Source organism: Anneissia japonica, unplaced genomic scaffold (assembly GCF_011630105.1).
Source record: "Anneissia japonica isolate Jap-2015-1 unplaced genomic scaffold, ASM1163010v1 scaffold287800_len1627635_cov199, whole genome shotgun sequence".
NCBI lineage: Eukaryota > Metazoa > Echinodermata > Crinoidea > Comatulida > Comatulidae > Anneissia > Anneissia japonica.
The window spans coordinates 159,908-181,762 of NW_022731299.1; the positions used below are offsets into that span (position 1 = coordinate 159,908).

The window sequence follows — 21,855 nt, forward strand, 5'->3', positions numbered from 1 at the left end:
AGATGTGTATAATTCACTGGAGTTATAGTATCTACAGATAATAAAATTCAACCTAATTAAACTGAAAGTGATATTTTTTTCATGCTTACTTAATGTTGTATAATTTGTGTATATGTATTTTTGGTATGACTACTGTATGCTTGAATTTAATTTGCTGTAAAATTATTGATAACACATTAGCATAAAGTTTACCTGACATTTTCAACTGGAGCTTATGGGCATTAAAAACTAGCATGTTGTTTATCATGTAAGATATAAAAAAAGCATTAAAAGCCTCTCTAAACAAGTATAATTCATTTTAGTCACAATCCATTATTCAATATTTGAAAGAGTTATAGTATGTAATCAAAATATTCAATATTTGACTAAACCATTTTAAATATTTCAAAATTTTGAATTCTTCATCCCAGAGTGCCGAAAATGGGTCTCTGAAAACATCGAGACTTTGAATAGTTGACTGTTAACTAGAAATTGCAAATTGCAAGTGAGGTGCTGCGAAGTACAACTGCATATAAATGTTCTTCGAACAAAATTATTTATGCGAGTCAAGTGAAAATAATGAATAATAAAAATATAACAAATAATATGAGACACGGCCCATTGTCTATATTAGAACACTTCTAATTGTGTAACAAAGTTGTGATTTTTCATTTTTGTCAAAAGTGTCTATAGTGGTGAATTATGGTTTAGGTTTTTTAAAATAAAGTTTCAAAAATTTCTATGTATGTAGAAAATGTAGTTGATTACCAAAGGTTACAATTTTTATTTTGAAGACTGCATGGTCTAGAAAGTGTACATTTTTTATGGGGCAAGTTTCCAAGGGCGGGTTTTCTAGGGGTGAGTTGACTGCCAAAGAGTGTTGCCAAAGTGCGAGCCAGCGTGTTATTTGATCACAAGTGCGAGACATCGCAAGTGAGCTATGACGTCACAATAATAGATACGAGACGTTACTTGAGTTGTGTGAGGTATCGGCTGAAATTTGTGGAGTACAATTCAAAAAACAACTATAGGTCTAATAATGAAGGGGGCAGCTGGCTTGAAAAAGTTATAGTGATTTGTTTGCTTAAGCTGCCCCCGACCATCTTTTGGTCAAATAAATAAACTGAAACTGAAACTGAAACTGAATTTGAATTATTGTGTTGTTAAATAGACAATGTTAGCTATCAAGGAGCGACGTTGTTTTTCATTGGGACCTTCGTCCCTTCAAGGCAAGGCCTATACCATCCTAGCTAGTCTAGGCCTAGAGTAGGATAAGGCTAGCGCGACATGCGGACATTGGTACGTGTCGGTTAGTCTACAAACGTCGCCTAAAGTAATTGATTTTACCCGGCAGAATGAAAGAAGGAAACTCCGCTTTTCAGTCATCTTAAGCCCTTGTTTTTTACAAACAATGACCTTTCAGATGTCAAATTGCTGTCAAGAATATGAATTGGCTGCTTCGCAGCAATAAAAGTAATGTGCAAGTAATTACATTTGGATTCTAAGATATTTTTTAAGAAAAATTCAAAATTAGTAATTAAATAGTTGAATTTGCCTAAATATGAACATTAGCAGTGTTCAAGTTAAACAATCTAATTGATCAATGTGTAACGTAACAATATAAACCTATGCTTGGCTTTGTCTTTCATTTGAGAATATACAGTATAATTTTTGAAAAAATTTTGTCTAAACCCTGTATTCAGATTCGACAACATATTTATATAAAAAATCTTTTTATTTACTGTATGCTATAATTTATAACAAATGTCGATTCATTTCATTAAGAACATTTTACGAGCACTTGCAAATGGTTATTGTAGTCAGTAAGCCATACACATCATTCCATATCAATTTGTTTGGATTGTTTTTACCACTTTTCACCATTTACTTTTATCTTTTTTAATACTTAGCGCAGTGTTTGGGCGCTTTCATTATACGAAAAGGGTATATAAAAATGCGCCTTTTTAAACGATCAATCATTAGTGAAACAATATTTAAAATATATTCCAAGTTTATGCATAACACTGTAGAAATAAGATATGTCTACTAGTATATTCACTTTAATGACCTTTAACAAGTCTTTGATAAAGCAGGTACCGCATTTTCTTCACTTCAGAAAATGGAACACACCAATTCCATTGGCCGGCTGTGAGCCCAGGCAGTTTATCTTCTTGAATTGTATGTGTGCCACTGATACAAAAGTGTATGTTCAAATAAATTATTTATTTATATTTATAAACTAATCACAAGAAAATTTGCTTTCTGTTGTCGCTTCAACCTAAGTGATTGGATTAGTTTAAGCAAGCCTCCTAAGGCAGCTCAAATCCTGCTGAAAAAACACTAATATCGCCTATATTTTCGTAATTCAACCCAAAAATGACGGGACTAAATATATGAAAACAAATTTTTTTAAATAAACCGTTTGAACCTAATTTATCCGACCTAGTTTTTGAGTTACGGTTTTTGTAGTAAAAACACTTAGTGTTTTTGAAGAAGTGTTAATGGTTGAGTTAAGGTGATTTTCACGGCAGTGTGTTGACAGTAAAGTGGACCAAACAAATTGATATGAAATCAAGATTGTGCAATTATTCATAAGATCATAAGAGAAATTTAATTACTATACTTAGTAGTAAATTTTTGTTGTGGAGACCACAGTAAATGTAATAGAGTTTCATTTGTTTTTTTTTTCTTTTTAGTAACTGTATGTAGTGTCAGTGACTTCTCTAGGATATATTTTTGGGCTGGTGGAAGGGTTTGAGAGGAGTTCCCCCTCCCAAATGAGATTTTTTTTAAATAATAGCAACCTCCAGATGGACAGAAATGACACTCTCAGACTGTGACAGACATGCATGGGCCTATTTTTATATATTTTTTTAGTCCGACTGGACTTGGTATGTCGTCAATGATGAATACACTTGGGTTACTGTAGGTCATCAGTGCATGAACCCTCATTCATGATTAAGCCAGGTTGGGATCACAGGCGAGAGACCTTGAAGTGGAAGGTAAAATTTCACTTCATCTATCCAAATTGTTTCTACAAGTCAGATTAACAAAAATCTACAATACTTTCAATAACCTTATAACTGTCTAGTTGAGTCACAACCAAAATGCTCTACATTAAACTAATGAAATGAGGTGTGACTGAAATGATCGTCTGCTAATAACCATATGATATACCGCTGTAATTCTACCAAGGAAGTTCAGAACTGTAATAAAAAGTTGCTATGAAATGTTAATCATTTTAATACTACAGTATATGGTCATACTGTAAACTTGCTATTTAATTAGGAACAGTGGCATATCTAGAAGTCTTGAATTGTTGGGGCTATGGGGGGCATGAAAGTGAAGTGGAGGGCTCAATGATCAGTAAGGGGTGCTAATTTGCAAAATATGGTGATTTTACTCTAGTTGGTTTTTAACTACTTGACCGTGAATTTTTCTTGGAGCCCCCACTGGGGGTGCTAGTAGTTTTTGGGATGTGTGTGCCCCTGCGTCCTCCCCTAGATATGCCACTGATTAGGAATGTACTAAACTCATATTGTATGCCCCTGTTCCAATGTTTCCCCTCCCTCTGGTGTACTAGCAAGTCTATAAGAAACTAATTTCAATGAAATATATTTTTTAGTACAGTATATACCCTATTCAGGTCGGTAGTAATCGGGAAATGAACCATTGCATCAGAATAACCCCCTCGGTTGGGTCAAGCCATTTTAAGTTCTTATCTGAGAAGACTTGGTTCTACCAATGGAATCCTGGACAAGGAGGTGCTTAAACCAGTGCCAATGTTAATGCTGTAGTTAGCAGTGCCCCTACCTTACCGCTTCGCCACTCCACTCGCCCTAGATCTAGCCTACAAGAAAGGAGGTGTTTATAGTATCAATACCAGCTAGTTTTAAAGCAGTTGAATAAAAAAATCACTATTTTTTTCAGATTTACATTTGCTTTAATGCCCCTTTTGCACATACACAATTTTTGCTACGGTAGAGCACCGTTTTTCAATTTTGCAATGTTGTCGTACACAACACAATACCATTGTGTGAGGGTCTAACATTGTCGTGATATCGTGACAGTGTCTTGGGCATTTGTGTTCAATCGTAGTGGTCATAACACCAATCCAAAACTTGGTGATATTGTACCAATAGGATGCCACTAAGTCGCCATCAAAAATATTTTTTTGTTTGTATATCGTTACTCTTGCTGATGGTAGAAACATTTTTAACCCACCTGCTGCCATGCCAAACATTAAAAAAAAAATTGTGTAAAAGAAGGCTTAAAAAGCCATCTTTGATGGATGCAGACCCTATTGTAAGTGTTGTTAGTGTTTAATTGTAACTATCAGATGTACACTACTCAGAGATTGCAGACCATTCAAATGCCAAGTGTGCCCAACCTAACCAGGATTCTCAGCAGAATGCTTTCCTCATCCATGTTCAGTTCGCCAAGGGCAGATGAAGGAGAGCTTGATTATTTGCCACTTATTTACACCAACCATTGTGGGGCTGAGGTAGGCGTGGCGGCGAGAACTTTATATGTGTTCCCCACCCCCCCCTCGGAAATTCTCTGTACCCGCCCCTACATGATATGATGTACAGGCAATCCAAAAAAAAACAAAAAACAAAGAAGTGAAAGAAAGAAAAATCATTAAAGCTGCATCTTCAGAATCTTGTATGTGTGGAAGGGCCAGAATATAGTCAGTGATCAAAAACAACTAATCAGAATATAATTGTACAAAAAGGTTTATATTTCCCTGTCTATCTCCCCCCCTCCCCGTCAGAAATTCTATGTATCCGCCCCTACATGAGGATGGTCTACAGGCAGGCCAAAAAAATAGAAGTGAAAGAAAGAAAAAATCATTAAGGCTGCATCTTCAGAATCTTGTATGTGTGGATGGGCCAGAATATAGTCAGTGATCAAAAACAACTAATCAGAATATAATTGTGCAAAAAGGTTTATATTTCCCTGTCTATCTTCCCCCTCCCCGTCAGAAATTCTCTGTATCCGCCCCTACATGAGGATGGTCTACAGGCAGGCCAAAAAAAAAAAACAACAAAGAAGTGAAAGAAAGAAAAATCATTAAGGCTGCATCTTCAGAATCTTGTATGTGTGGAAGGGCCAAAATATAGTCAGTGATCAAAAGCAACTAATCAGAATATAATTGTGCAAAAAGGTTATCTTTCCCTATCTATTCAGTTGATTTCTCTAGCGATTTTTTTCATCAGAAAGATTGCAGACCATTCAAATGCCAAGTGTGCCCAACCTAACCAGGATTCTCAGCAGAATGCTTTCCTCATCCATGTTCAGTTCGCCAAGGGCAGATGAAGGAGAGCTTGATTATTTGCCACTTACTTACACCAACCATTGTGGGGCTGAGGTAGGCGTGGCGGCGAGAACTTTATATGTGTTCCCCACCCCCCCAAAGATTGTGCACCCAATAGCAACAAATAACAAGTAATTGATATTGAGGATCATTCACACAGGCTTTGGCAGTTGGTTGTTACATTTCCTACAATTTTTTACAGTTGCTACAAATAAAGTAGGGTACAGTATAAGCCAATATAGTGTGATACATAGCTATTTCTGTATCTGACAGTCATATCTTGCATCAGCTTTCTTAACATCCATACATTTGTTCAAGAATACTGTGGAGTTCGAGTTTCATGATTGATTTTGTAAGATTTGTCAGCAAAGCCAGTCGAGGTTTCTAATGCATTTTTTCTGTTGGATCAATATTTTTGAATAAGCAAATTGAAGCATCTTTTAAATATATGCATTTTATAGTCTTCGATAATGAAATCTGTAATTTATAATGTAATTTTAAAACTGTTTGTTTATTGGTGAATTTGTACTCACCATGACGAGGTTAATATTAATGGTATTGGATGTAGAGTTGTATAGCCATAATATTAAGTCTCTGTGCGGTTTCAACAAATGTCCGAAAGAAGTTGAATAAAAGAAACAAATAAGAAAAAAACAGAAAAATAAAAACCATCAACAAAAAATAAAAATAATTAGATGGATTACAAAAGATGAGTTTGAAGTGGATGGAGATTTCCGTAGCCGTAGATAGAGAGAGTTTGGCCAACTTGGCGCATGGACGCCATGTCGTTACCAAACAGCCCAGGCGCATGCGCGCGTATAGATTTAATGTTTTGTTTTGGTGGCAACATGGCCGGTGTAAGTCATGTGATTGCGATCCACCCAATCACACGCGTGTATATCGAATCCCGTGAAACCGAGTTGGCCAAACTCTCTTTTATCTATGGCTCTGGCAGTGACCTTAAAAGAGCGTCCTCTTTCTATACTGTTAGAAGGTGTTGAAAACTTGTTACTCAATTTCAATAATTTTGAAGGTTTTCAAATGAAATGTTTAGATTAGAAAGGTGATTTAATGAAGGGTGGGTCACCTAATTCGATTCGGAGCAAATCTACTATGCTTTTGAAGATTTAATATACAGGTATTCATGTCCTAAAGATACTTATTACTAAGCTAACACTATATTAAATATTTTTGAATATATTTGATACATTTCTTTCATCTTTCTTTTTCTTTTAAATCCTTTGTTGTAGTAGTTTAAGGACACAGCCTTTTTAGGTGAAATTTTCTTGTGTACTAGAAGCGGTTGGTGCATCGGTTGTGGCTTGGGCTCCCAACCTCGAGGTTGGGGTTTCAAAACTCTCGCTGTGCAAATCGCTTGTGTCCTTAGGCAAGGCACTTTATCTACGGGTGCCTCTCTCCACCCATGAGTACAAGGGAGTACCTGGTAGGTTCCAACACAACTGCGCTGATTACTAGCTGCAATATTATGGAATAATAATATAATTTAATTTAATAATTTAATTTGGTGTTGAGTATGTGTTCATATGTGTTTGATCCAATTGACGGGGTAGTAATGTGAAGCGCTAGAGGCTTTGTGCATGAAGTGCTATATAAGAACGACATATTATTATTGTTTCTAAGTCGAAAACCTATTATAGGCCAAATGAAATTATTTATTTTATTTCACTTATTTGAAAATTTGTCAGAATTTGTTATTTGTTTAGAAATGATTTCACGTGATCATTTATTCAAATTTATAATCATAGTCAAACCTATAGGCTCAAATATTGTGGGAAACCAACAACCAAATACAAATATTAAATATGAAATTATCTAAGGATTACACTGTGTTTTAGAGAAAAATATATTATATATCATCCTGTATGGCTACACTGATTTCTGATTCTCATTTCATAAAATCACTGAATATGAATAAATGTATTTATATAATGTTGGATGCATTAAAAGGCTGCCATATATTATAATGAGATGAAAGCATGAGAACATCTAAAAATCTATTGAGCTTATTAATTAAGTGTTTGCAAAGCGCTGCAGCTTTTGACCATAACAAGGCTTGCTTTAGCGTTTCATGCAAATTGCAATGATTAACAGAGCAGTGGAGAGCCAACAGCTGTGTAGGCCAATCTGCTTGCATGCTACATCGGAGCAATGCCATCAATGTCAAAATGAGAACACAGAATTCACTTCTGTTGGCACTTGGCATTTACGCTTTAGTGGTTAGTACAGCTCAGCCATATTGCTGTATCTTTAGACTTGGGTTTACATAATTTCTGCTTAACATAGGTTCTTTAGGTAGGTATGCTTTTGCTTGTATAGTCAATGTTTTGTAATATTATAATGCTTACCCTAATCATATCAACTATATGGATGTAATGGTATAATAATTTTCTTGTTTATAAATTGTTTTAATTAGCTCTATACCTCGATCATATTTCAAAATGTTTGTTATTTAAATCTTCTTGATTAGGTATATTTAAGTAAACAGTAGGTATATTTAAATGAATTTTGATTTAGTGAATAATTGAAACTTCGTATGTCATATACAGTAAATTTTAATATATAGGCCATCCAGTTAATGAACTAGTTTAGTGTTTAGATTTCATTTGGAATCTATTTCATAATAGAGTGGCACACATCTAAATGAAAAAAAAAATCAACGATGACTTTAAAGTAACAAAAAATAACCATAATTAATAAAACTAATAAAATAATTATAAATAATTAATAAAACTTTTCAATTATGGTAAATATTATATAAAACCAGATGAAATTCTTTGAGAATTAATAAAACTATTGAAAATTATCCAATTTAGGTCAATTCCCTTAAAATTTAAAAATCCGGTGTTAATTTATTATCTTACAGAGATTACATTTAGTATGCGGTGCAAGTTAGAGGTATTTTTTGGCTTTTTTGCAGTCGTTCCTTTGGCCCATATTGCAGGATTGTGGACGCAAAGGGTGGGGAGTATAGATGCGTGGGGTGGGTTTCTGTGATATAACTTGAAAGACAAGTATCCACTTAGATGCAGCCATTTAAGTCAGATTAAAATGTCCTTCATGTCCAGAGGCAATCTCTGCAGATGAAATATATCACATGCTGGGGGTAAATCTGGTCATCTACAGTTCTCCTCTAGGAGTCTATTGATTTAGGAATGTATGATGACGATAGAAAACTTTCAAGTATCTGAAGATGAATTTTTGAATTGATTCAATTGCAGCTTTTTGTAATTTCAGTTTTAGTAATAAGACTTTGTAAAATAATTACGATGTATTCTTTCCAAGAAATATTCAAGTATTACAGAATTTCTTTCATTGAACTTGATGTTAACTCTGACCTGACTTAAACCTGACCTTAAATATTCACCTCCCTAGACTCTAAAGGACACTAATTATTTCAGTTTCAAAGCTCAGTTAACCATTAAATGCTTCATTTACATTTAACTATTAATATGCACTCAAATCACCCTTTCCTCTGCTTTCTAGATTGATTAATTTGTTAATTTATATTAGAAGAAAGATTTATGTTTTACTGTAGGAGATTTGTGACTCTGTGGTAGTGTTCTTACCTTGCAATAGGACTGTGTGCTATGAACAGCTATTCATAATCAAATGTACTGCATTTATAAAATTTATAAATAATTGGTGAGTTTTCTTGTCGCAACAAACTAAATTAGAAAAAAAAATAGACCAATTTAATAAAAAATTATGATTCTTTTAAATTTTTTTTCTGAGATATACTGTCTTATTTTTAAAATTTTTCAATAAATCATATTGCAAACACATTGTTAAACATTGCATGTATTGTGTCAAGAATATTATTTCATATGATTAATGTCTAGTCTGTATTTTCTAGGGATCTGGCATAATTAGGTCTATTCAAGCATGCAATAATATGTTGGCTACTCTCTACAGTCAATATAAGATAAGCTTCTTTACTGTCTGCACACATGACGATGGTGTGCCTCCTAATTCCAAATTAGTAAAATAATTTAGGCTTTGCTAATTATATATTTGAAGATGAAATTATGTAAAAAGAAGCCTGTGTTTTTGTATTGCAACTTGGAAGGCACAGATCATTCAACAAGAGCACACAGTAGAGAGCATATCTCAATGCAAATCCCTTTTTATAAAATGAGTCCCAAAATACTGTTAAACCTCAAATTGAAGCCCTGGGCTTCTTTTTTTTGTGAACTTTTGATGGGATTTTTTTTAAATGGGCTTCTTTTCGAGATAGGCTTCTTTTCGAGACTACTTTTGCAAAGTAAAGAGAGGGGGCTTCTTTTCAAAATGAATGCGGTAAATTTTGTGAATTTGTATTATAAAACAATAAATAAGGCCACTGTAAACATCAATTTGTATCATGAAGTGTATTTAACTGGCATTAATTCAAATAAACTACTTTATAAACCAAGCTTGTATTTAATTTATTTTGTTTTCTGAAATTCATGTACAGTGTATGTATTGTTTTATCTCGAAAAGAAGCCTATGCTATCTTGAAAAGAAGCCCATGGGTCTCTTTTTGAGATGGGCTCCTTTTCGAGGCTAATTTTGCAAACTAAAAAGGGGGCCTTCAATTCGAGATGGGCTTCATCTCAAGATGAAGCCCACCGGGCTTCAATTTGAGGTTTTACGCTATGTTTCTTACTTCAACCACCACCAGTACCACCCCACCTCGCTCTACTCCTTTTCAAAAATGCACAGTAATTTGCCCAAACACTTTTTTATTTCAAAGAAGGGTACTATTTCCACTTTTAGTATAGGTTTTTGGGGACTCTTTTTTAAAGATGCATTAAAAATATTCTTAATCTGTTCCCAAAAACTAAAGTTAAAATGCTGTACACATATACTGTACTTGCACTAATTTAAATATTCATTATACAGCTATTGTTATCTGCCTACGGTATACGGTAAACCTATTCTTAAAATAGTCCTCATATCCACACCTCCCCCCCCCCCCCCCCCCCCCTTTCGGATCATGACCAAAATTTTAACACTTCTTTAAAACATGACAAACTATTCTGAAAAGCATCATTTTGATCCATTGATCCATTTTAGAAATATTTGGGTCTGAGACCTAATGGCCCTCAAATGCACACCCGAATTTGGACCGTCAACAACACTTATTAATTTCGTTCTTGTAACTTGCTTAAACTTTCACGAAAGTTTCATTCAGATCAGTTGATTAGTTTTTGAAATATCTTGTCTGCGACATTTTCGTTTGAATGGTCCTTATATCTACACCCTATTGATGGTCATCAAAATGTAAACATTTCTTCATCGAAACATGACAAACTAATCTTGCTAGCATCATTTAGATCCATTAATATTTTTTGAGATAATTAGGTCTGGGACCTTAGGACTTTAAGTGACCCTCAAATTCACACCCGAATTTGGATCATCACCAACACTTAATAATTTCTTCCTCTTAATATGGTTAAACTTTCACGAAACTTTCATTCAGATGTTGACACTTTTTAAAATACAGTATCTGGTGTAGAGTGTTTGCTCTTAAATCCCTTCAATTGGTCCTCACATCCACACCCTACTCCGCCACCAACATTTAATCATTTCTTCATTGGGTCATAACTAATACTTCCTGTAATTTTTTAAATTTCTATTTGTGCAGCTGTTTTTGAGATATTTCGAACACAAAAATATCACACAAAACTTGAAAATGTGACACACACACAAACTTACACGACTGGCGGAGATAATAATACTTATTTAACTAATGCATTAGACACATGTGACTAACCAAGTGAATCCAAATTAAGCCGGCATAATAACAGGTAGAAAGGGGAGACAACCATAATAATATTGGTAACCCAATCACAAGCTATTATTAATTTATAATTTTCTTTTGGTTGACAGATAAATGGATTAAAGGAAGCCCTGCGTCTCAGACCACATAACAGATGCAATCACACCTGCTGTTATAAGATGAGCATAGAAGATGCCTTGATGTAAAACACTAACTGTCTGTAACTTTGTTTTATTTGGTTAACTTCCTTGAGTTAACTAGCTTGTCTTGACTTTATGCAGAAGTGAATCTCAAGCATTCCAGTAGTAGCAAGATGGCGGTAGATATGTCTTATCCTAGACAAGCTTTCTTAGGACTCTCAAAAGGAACTGCTCTAATAATTTCATTATTGATACTATGCTTGTTTCAAGTTGAGCTTGTTAACTCACAAACTACAGAAAACTATGAGAACACAACTACGCCGCCGAAAACCTCAAAGAAGGTTGAGTGTAAAGATGGTGTTTTTCTTCCAATGTGGAAACCTGTTGATGTTGCAACATCAGATAAAGCTGGACGTGCCATCATATACTTCTTAGGTCTTGCTTTTATGTTTCTAGGGGTGTCCATTATTGCTGATAGGTTCATGTCTGCAATTGAAGTTATTACCTCTAAAGAGAAGGAAGTTAGAGTAACACGGCCAAATGGTGAGGAAGTAGTCATCAGTGTTCGCATTTGGAATGAGACAGTTTCCAATCTGACATTGATGGCACTTGGCTCATCAGCACCAGAGATCCTGCTATCAGTCATAGAGATCTGTGGGAATAAATTTGAGGCTGGTGAGTTAGGTCCCAGCACGATTGTTGGAAGTGCAGCTTTCAATTTATTTGTAATCATAGCAATCTGTGTATACGTCATTCCTGAAGGAGAAGTTCGTAAAATCAAGCACTTGCGCGTATTTTTTGTTACTGCAACATTTAGCATATTAGCATACATTTGGTTGTATTGCATATTGAGGTACATTTCAGAAGATGTAGTGGAGGTCTGGGAAGCATTGTTAACACTGATGCTCTTTCCTGTCACTGTTGTATGGGCTTATGTTGCTGACAAAAGAATCTTTTTCTATCGCTTTCTTCGCAAAAAATATACCGCAGAAAAGATTGTTCGTAGGGAATCTCACATGGAAATGGGCGAATCTGATGCAAACCATATGAAAATGAACCACGAAAGATCGGACGGCATAGGTTTTGAAGGCACTCAAGATGATGAAGCTTTGGAAAAAGACCTAGAAGAGAAGAGAAAAAACTTTGTTAAATTACTACAGGAATTGAAACAAAAGCATCCTGAAGCAGATCTCCAAACCTTGGAGCAGATGGCAAACTACGAAGCTCTTAATCAGAAGCAGAAAAGTCGTGCGTTCTATCGCATCCAAGCCACTAGGAAGATGTGCGGTGCTGGAAACATTCTTAAAAAGACCCTGGATAATAAGCGGGCCAGTATTGCAGAAGTAAAGATAGAGATGGCGCAAGAGGATTCAATTACACGGGTATTTTTCGATCCAGCATCCTATACTGTGATGGAAAATGTTGGAAGTTTTAGTATTAGTGTTGTGCGACAAGGAGGAGATATGAATAATACAATCTATGTGGACTATAAGACCTCTGATGGCACTGCTAATGCAGGGTCTGATTACCATTATGCAGAAGGAACACTTGTATTCAAGCCAGGTGAAGCGCAGAAAGACATATATCTGACCATAATTGATGATGATGTCTTTGAGGAGGATGAACATTTTTTCTGTAACCTTGACAACATACGTGTAGGGACTTCAGAGGGAATGTTTGATAGTAATCCGTATGGACCATCTGCTGAGCTTGTGGAACCAACAAAATGTCAGATTACAATCCTAGACGATGACCATGCTGGTATATTCCATTTTGAGGAGAAAGAGATAAATGTTTCAGAGGCTGCTGGTGTAGCCCAGTTCAAGGTAGTCCGTTCCTCAGGTGCCAGAGGTGTTGTCCGTGTGCCATTTAGGACCATAGAAGGAACAGCTAAGGGAAATGGAAAGGACTTTGATCACATCCAGGGCGAAGTAGAATTTCAGAATGATGAGGTTTGGTAAGTTATTCTTTTGTTTTTGTACTGTATATCCATACATTTGTATAATAGATAATTTTAAATGTCATTATAAGAAGATCCATTAGGTATGGTACTTTTTGTCTTCCATATTAATGAACAAAAAACTTTTGATTTATCTCATCAGTTAGTGCTATCACTATGAAAATTCACATTTCCTCTGACACTTCAAGACAGATGTGTTTTAAAAGTAACCTATTTTTAATTGGCTGACTATGATCATGTGGTGTAGAAGCCCAGATGCCTCACATACTTGCTATTTATATAAGTTTAGTTAGTTGGAGAACATTTTAAGCATGTGTATTTTGCTAATTAAAATTTAAGCATACATTGACTGTCTTGCATGGTATGATATTTCTCATTTATTTTTAAACTGCATAAAGTAATCTTATTCAAATTTAAACCAATTTTTAATAATTCCTATGGCATGTGTATCATTGCGTCAGGTTAACTCTGTTAACTCCAGTGAATAACGATCGAAAAGTACTACTTAAGAAATTTGACAGTATCATCTGAAGAGAGTGCTAAATATTGAAGTTGCTACTATGGCAGAATTGAACAGTGAAATTAACTCCAAATAGAGCAAGGGGTATAAAATAATTATATACCTCCTTGACCAGAGTAAGCTCCAATATAATGATTTCTTCAATTTTCAGTAGTAAGGGTCCAGTAGTCTTGCATTTGATTAATCTAAGATTGAAGTTTGGTGACATTCGCTAGCTTTTTAGCCAGCTACTGTAGGCTAGGTATGGATGGCCTACAATTAGGCCTGCCTAGATTATTCCTTGAAACGCCTAGTTATTTACCTCCACTGTAGTGTATGCTGATTTATTTGCCTTGTGTTTCTGCTTTTCTTCTTCTCTGAGCGGCAAGGCCGCGCCTTTATAACCTAATATTCAGTTAAAACAGGATAATATTTAATGTTGCAGTTCAAAAAATATATTGTTCAACATACATTTCATATTGACATGGACCTATATAAGCCTACAGATGCTCACATGTTGAATCTTCTAAAAATCATATTTTTTATTCCGAAATTGGCCGTGGTATGTGTAGGCCTATGTTGCACAACATCATAGATCTCAATAGAACCTTGCAATAACGTTAAATACAAGCTCGTCACATCTGACTAGATGTCAGTCATACAATGCAGCCCGATGCGATTTATCATGGGGACAATTTAACCAGTGGCAGACCGTCAAAGCAAGCAAGGTATGCAATGCATACCCTGGCTAAACAAATAAAAAAAAATTATAGTAGTACAGTTTCTTTGTTTTATTTAGCATTTCTTAGTCAGAATCTTCTATATAAACCTTAATTTTTCGAGTGGATTGCTACAGTTCATTGGAATACCAAAGTTTTTAAATGTTTGGCCTACTTTGGTATCTAGGATAATTCCCAGTCGGCTCTATCCCAGCGTACTCTAGCTGCTTAGAATTTCCGCATTGCTGGTTTTCAATATCAGCCAATCACGTATTCACTGAGTCAATGGGAGTCAGAACATACCCTGCAACGCTTAAATTTGCTATTGTGACAATCATGTGGTGGCGTCAGAATAGCCATTTTAACACTGGAATGGAAACAGTGCTTCCAAGAGTATGTGCGCATGCTCTTCTTCTCACAAAGCAGGACTGCCACTGCCAATCGGGTATTCTATCTACAGGCCTAATCTCAATGATTAAAGTTTAATTAAATTTGCATACATATATAACCGGTATAGAAGAAACTTTGAATTATTGTTATTTTAATTGAAATTTGTTAAAATACAGGAATAGGAATACTTTTGAAGAGAAGATACTACAACCATACTGGTATTACAAATAACATACATTTGTATTTTGACTATAGGACGCAATCTAATTCTGTATAGTAGTAGGCTTACGAACTTTTCCTTTTAGCAGGCCCTAGCATCAGTGGTGTAGGGATTTTGAAATGGAAGGGAACTGATGTTGGTGGGGAGGGGCGTTTTGGTGAGGGGGATAACTCGCAAAATAAGGTGATTTTTAACTATTTGAGCATGATTTGTTGGCGGGGACGCGACTGGGGTATAGGCCAGTATTTTTTTCCATGGGTGGGGCTTGCGCGCCCCTCGCACATCCTACTGTAGATATGCCAATACCCAGCACACCCTGCAATTTACCCAATGGTCCACCACTGAATTTAACGATGTGTAGTTTATAAACTTTATTATTTTTTTATCACTAAAGAAGGACCTACATCTAATATATTATATATTGGCTCCAGATTGGTATTGGCATTTAGGTTGGTGGATGTGCAAAATTTCAGAATGCCAAATTAATCCCTCCAATGAAATGAAACCAATTTGCCACCATTATTATATTGTGAAACCTTGTAACATTTACTACAGATTTTAGGTAATGTCTATAGTGCACATTCAATGACCCATCTCAGTATCCTCTGCAATTTTGTATTTTTATAGCAATGAAATGAAAAGAAAAAAGATACAATATCTTTAAAGTGAAAGATGAGCATTATGTCGTTGGGAAGACTAACTTTTTATTTGCTATCTCCTTTTCATACCTTCTTGTTTAAAGAGTTAGCTTAGAGTAGGATATAGAACAGAGTCCATCTACTTGTGCCCTACCATGGGATGCAGAGTCCATCTACACGAGCCCCACCATAATAACCCAATTAAAGTGATTTTGTAATCAAAAAAGTTTTCAAATTAGTTTTAAATGAATTTAAATTTGAAGATTGTCGAACAGAAAGAGGTAATAGATTCCGAAGATAAGGTGCCTGAACAGAAAAAGAGTCTTTGTCCATAGGTTTTTAGCCTTTACCTTTTTGAAGGGGCTTAAAGAAGAAATTTATCGGAAGAATGAAGCTGGGCTAAGTTGGGCTGGGCTAAGGTTTTTATGGCACCTGTAGTTGGCTGAATAATATTGACAGTCTTGCACACTTTTTAGTTGGAATATTTGAATAAGTTTATTATATTACAAATTTTATTTGAATTCATCTGGTTGAATGGTGTTGCGGCATCTAATTGTTTTGAACTACTTGATGGTGTCGGGGCGTACATGCTTACAGCTAAAAATCATAATTTGAAATATGCAATATATGATAGTCAAAATAATATATCTGTATCTGTATATTTTATTGAATGGATTTTCATAATCTTATAAATTCATAGATATCTTGTCCATTCCATTTCTCATTCAAGTTCTATTAGACTCTTTTATTATGATTTTTGTCTAATTAATTTTTTGAAATGTTATACCCATAGTACAGAGTGTAAATTTATTTCGTTGTAATTTCATCTCATTGATACATTCAGTTTCTTAAAATCAATATGGTTGGACTATACAGTATTTGATGTTTTAGTAGACCTACAGTAATTATACGACTATTAATGATACCATACAAGTATTTGCATTTCAAGCTCTACCCAATATCTCATAGCATTTACAACAGTTATGTTACATGCTGTTACAAAAAACTCACCGATTATTTTGAATGTTGATTTCCAGATACTAAGATTCATTGCGCAAATCATAAATAGTTATACAACAAATTTTACTTTTTTGGTTGCTTCCTCTAATTCATGATTGTCTTTGAATCAGTTGCTGATTGGAGCATTTTGAAATACAAGTTAATCTGAATTTGTAACTGGCAACTCATGTATATAATCATTTAGACATTTTAAATACTGTATTTGTTTTTTAATTTTTTATCTCAGCATGACAATTATTGACAAACTTAATCGAGGGAACAATGTAAACACTTATTCCAAAAGGGCATGGACAACGTTTTTTTATAAGAAATCTGATCTACTTTCCTGTCGACACTATGATTTTGAAACTCTTTCAGTTTTACAAAGTGCAGATGTTTTGTTCATTAGTTTGGTGTAGTAGTAAGTTTTATGTGTGTCAGTTTTAATTCATTTGCTGAACTGTATACACGCTCTTAATGAAAGCCACTAAGAATCCACCTGTATTTATTTAAGTCTCAAATAGTTTTATTATGCCATTCACTATACGTTTATTTATAGTATAATTACTTTATGTTTGTGTAATAATAATATTGTTGTTATGCTTTTTTAATTTTGTAATGAGCGATTGTGCTTGTAACAAGTTTTTTTCAATCTTTCTACTTATTAGCACAGATCTGCAGATAATCTGTGGTTACAAATTGACACTGCTTTGTTATTACATGGTTCTGGATTTTTCCCTCTTCATGAGCCTGTTTTTCAACACATTTTAAATTTTGAATAATGAAAATAATCTAAAGCAGGAAATATTTTATGTAATATTTTTTTTTTCAATGATCCTTCCCCAAATTAGCTTACTGTATTGTCGCTATATGTTATGTCGCTATTATTATATTAGGAATGGTACCATAGTATACTGTACTCTAGTACTAGTAGAGGCCGTAATAATTTTACTGTACTCAAAAATTTTGGCAATATAATACTGTAAGTCGATTCCAGTAAATATCTATCATTTTAAAGCTATAATGTGGAGAATACGAATATGTTAAAAAGTCGGATTTTTTCTTGTTCATAGATGCTGGTTTTTGGGTTGGCATGCACCCATATGAGTAATACATACTGTTACTGTTAAAATAATTACCTGCTTTTATGACTTATGAAATTATGGTTACTACTATTACGTTGCTGCACATTTGAATTCAAAAGCGAGATTTCTTGAATTGGTAATGTAATGTATCATACTTGAGAACAACTGTTGATGTATAAAGAGTGTGGCAGATGGCAGCAGTTTACACTAGCCGACTCCTCTTTACCAGTCTCTCCATATCTACAAGACCAATTAATCAGGCCAAAAAAAAAAAGAATGACTTTGCTTGTTTCATGCCCAACCAATTAGAATAAATTTTAAAATTATAAAAATAAATGTAAAAGATGCTGATTATTTGACCAATCCAGTGCTGACTTCTGACTAGTCCAGATATATATATGTGGCGGCAACAAGGGGAAACAGTCGGAAGTCGGAAAAACAAGTTTTGAGTTATTAACAACTTGTAAAAATATGAATTCTAAACTTTACGATAGTGAAAAAATCAATCTTATCTGATAAGTACTTACAAAGTTATGATTGTTTTAATATGTGTCCTGTTTGCGGAAAGCGTAAGAGAGAAAACGATGATAAACATTGTCTTTGTTTAAACCGGGCGTGCTACTGGCGTAGCTGACTCTCGGCTCCTGGTAACTATTTGCTCCTTAGAAGCGGGGATTTAACTTATTCTAAATCTGCTGATATTTGCCAAATTTGTTGTTTATAATATTTCCAATACTTTTGCCAAGTCTCGTGAAGATTCGATATCAATAAAATACTGTATGTAGTAGGCCTAGCATTACTAGACTTAGTTCCTGTGTGAATTCTGAGCAAAATGTGTAAACTTCAACACACAGAAAATTGTTTTTTTACTCAATATTTCAACGTAATTCGTTAAAAAAAAACACATTCAATAATTATTTTAAGCTATACTTGCTGTTGTAGTTAAATTTAAATTACTATTAAACTGAAATTGTATGAAAAAAATAAAGGAGGAAACGTTCATGCTCCCACAGAGCATGCGCAATGAGTAATAAAATGACAAAATAATCAAATCAACCAGTCATCGGGCCGTTCTCATAGTCGTTGGTGAAAGTAAAGGCTATCACATAGATTGACTGACCATAGTCAAGCTTATAAAATTAGCTTTATAATGATACTAAACATGACATGGCTGGCTTTAAAATGTGGTCGGTAGTAAGGATGAATTTGCAAGTGTTTTATAGGGTAAACAAAATGTAATTTTTCATACTTCGGGTTGTAGCAGCTCCCTAAAATTATGATTTTGGGTATATTAAGGTAAATAATATAAAAACTGTTGAGTAAATTTGATTATATAATATTTAAACTACATGATTCTGTTGAAAACTCGATTTGTGTAAATATTAACCTATACCATTGTTTTGGCCTATATTTCAAAACGGCCAACATGACTTCCGACTGTTTCCCCTTGTCACCGCCACATATATTGCTGTGCTTGGGCAATTTTTATTTGGCCTTACAATGAATTTTTATAATTTGTGTTGTTTTTAATTTAATTATTTTAATACAGTATATTTAGTATAAGATTTCCTGCTTTAAATTCTTGAAAGATTAGTACATCCTTTGCAATAAAAAAACATTCATCAAAGCATTATACAGGTACCGAACATGTACTGTACATTCTGCACCTCAATCAATTACACTAGTGAATATCTCTCAGAACAAACACAATTTTAAATGTATGCTTGCATATTATGTTTATTGCATTGTCAATGTATTGCTTATGCTGTTTCATTACAGTATCAGTTCTACATAAGATAAATAGGCATATTATATGTAGTGATATTTATATTCTTTTGAATGTAGCCTGATAAGCTAGGCCAAATTAACATAATGGTATTGGTAAGTATAGAATCATTAATTCAATTATGTTATTACTAATTTGCATTATAGGATTAACTGCCTGCAAATATTTTGACCAAGTTCATAATTTATTCCAAGTAATTTTTTTTCCTAGTTCAATATATTTTAATGACTAAATTGAGGTATATATGAAGAATATACCTAATAGGTAATATTTTGTTTATTTATTTTATGTTTGTAAACACTACTTCCTCTTGAAATATGTTATAACTTCAGATGCTTTTTTTATTGACTACCTATGCAATTGTCCAATCTCCAAACTAATTCCTCCATGCTCATCATACACGGTGATGGCTCTAGAAATTTGCTGACAGGGTGGTGAAACAGGTTGGGCAGGCGTCTGGATCAAGTAACCTTGTCGGGTATTGGAATTGTACAATTTTAAGGAATAGCATTTGAAAGCAACATAATGTTTTCATTACCTGATTCCAAAGTTTGTTATTTGGTTTTAACTAGAATTTTTACAAGGGTAAAACCCAATCAATGTCAGACACTGTTTCCGTTGGGCCCTTCAACAAGACACATTTTGTTTTTGTAACAAACATACATATGATACTCTACAACAGCATTATACATATGATACTCTACGATAGCATATATGACACTTTACGACAGCATATACATATACTCTACGACAGCATATACGTATAATACTCTACAACAGCATACATATGATTCTCTACGACAGCATGATACTCTATGACAGCATACACATATGGTCCTCTACGACAGCATACTGTACATATGATACTCTACAACAGCATACATATCAGTGTTCTCTCCAGGATGAGGGTTAAACATCATGGTACCTGCAGTTTGTGTGAATCAAGCTAACGATTGTGTTTTTATATGAAAGTGACATTTCTCAAGGTAAAGATAACGCAAAATGAATGCAAAAAGATCAAGCATGAACTTAAGCTGATAAACCAACATCGTAAGATAGCATTGTTTTGTGTTCAAAAATATTTTCACACTCACTCTTCTTAAAACTAGGATACATGAACAGCAATGTTTATTTTGAATAATTTTATTGACGATATTAAAGCGTCACGGAAGACACATCAAGTGTCACAGCCAGCTTGGGAGCATCACGGTGCACCGTGACAAAGTCCAAGCGTCACAGTACCGTGACGCTTCAAGGGCCTGGGCAGAACACTGCATATGATACTCTACAACAGCTTAAACATATAATACTCTATGACAGCATATACATATGATTCTCTACGACAGCATACATTTATGATACTCTACGACAGCATTACATATGGTACTCTATGAAAGCATACATGTATGATTCTCTACGACAGCATATACATACTGTATGATACTCTACGACAACATATACATATGGTACTCTACGAAACTACTGTAAGTTTCATTATGAGAGAAATTGATGTGGTTGTGACACGATCCTATGGATCTGTGCTTGTGATAAGAAATCCTATTCTGTCACAGGGAATGTAGACAAAATGTCCCCTGAAAAAAGGCACCGGAAAATAGCCCTTGAAAAAATGTCCCCGGTAAAAATGGTGCCAAATGACAGGTAGGTAAAAATAGCCCCAAGGATAAAATTTAGTAATAAAACTGATTAAAAAATAAAATCTGCAAAAAAAAAATTAAATTAGTAAATCAGCATAATTCGATGTTTAGTAGTCTATGTATTTGTGAAAATGATTTATATCTTGTATATTTGGGAATAATATTTATTTTAGTTACAGAGCACCTTCATTATTTATTAAAGTTTTACTTTATTTTTAGTAATAAAAAATAAATATATACCTTATTATTGACTTATTATTAGTTATTAGTTTAATTGTGGCAAAGACAAGCCAAACCAGTCACTCGTCGCAAATCGTGTTTCAGAGAAAATGGCCAAAACATGCTGGAATGTCAAATTTTTAAAAATCTAATCTTTATATATCTACACATCATTCTATGCTGTTATTTTCCCCATTTTCAATGTTAAAACAACACTTTTAAGGATTTAAAGATATTGTTCTTTAAACAGCTATGTGGTTAAACGCTTGTAACTTTATAAGGAAATGTCTGATTTGTATGTATTAATAACTCAAAATCGATTTTTGTGACGAGTGACTGGTTTGGCTTGTCTTTGCCACAATTTGTTTTAGTGAAATTATTCAAGATTCATGATTCTAGATTCTTTATTTGTGTCCTTGCGTAAAATCAGTTGGTACATCACATCGCAAAACAAAGTGCAGGATTAA

At 34.2% G+C, this 21,855-nt stretch overlaps 1 protein-coding gene across 5 annotated transcripts in view; it reads left to right on the top strand.

Moving 5' to 3' along the window:
• Positions 1–21,855, top strand: part of LOC117115304 (sodium/calcium exchanger 3-like) — a 44,616-nt gene that overhangs the window by 8,940 nt on the left and 13,821 nt on the right. For 2 of the 5 annotated variants that reach the window (XM_033259035.1, XM_033259037.1), the window contains exons 2-3: positions 11,189–13,175; positions 13,321–13,340. In XM_033259035.1, coding sequence (XP_033114926.1) covers positions 11,392–13,175; positions 13,321–13,324 — 1,788 coding nt within the window. In that variant the 5' untranslated portion in view covers positions 11,189–11,391 and the 3' untranslated portion in view covers positions 13,325–13,340. Of the gene's footprint in view, positions 1–7,406; positions 7,610–8,852; positions 8,960–11,188; positions 13,176–13,320; positions 13,341–21,855 lie in introns of those variants that run through there. The other 3 variants (XM_033259036.1, XM_033259034.1, XM_033259038.1) reach the window with 3 other exon arrangements.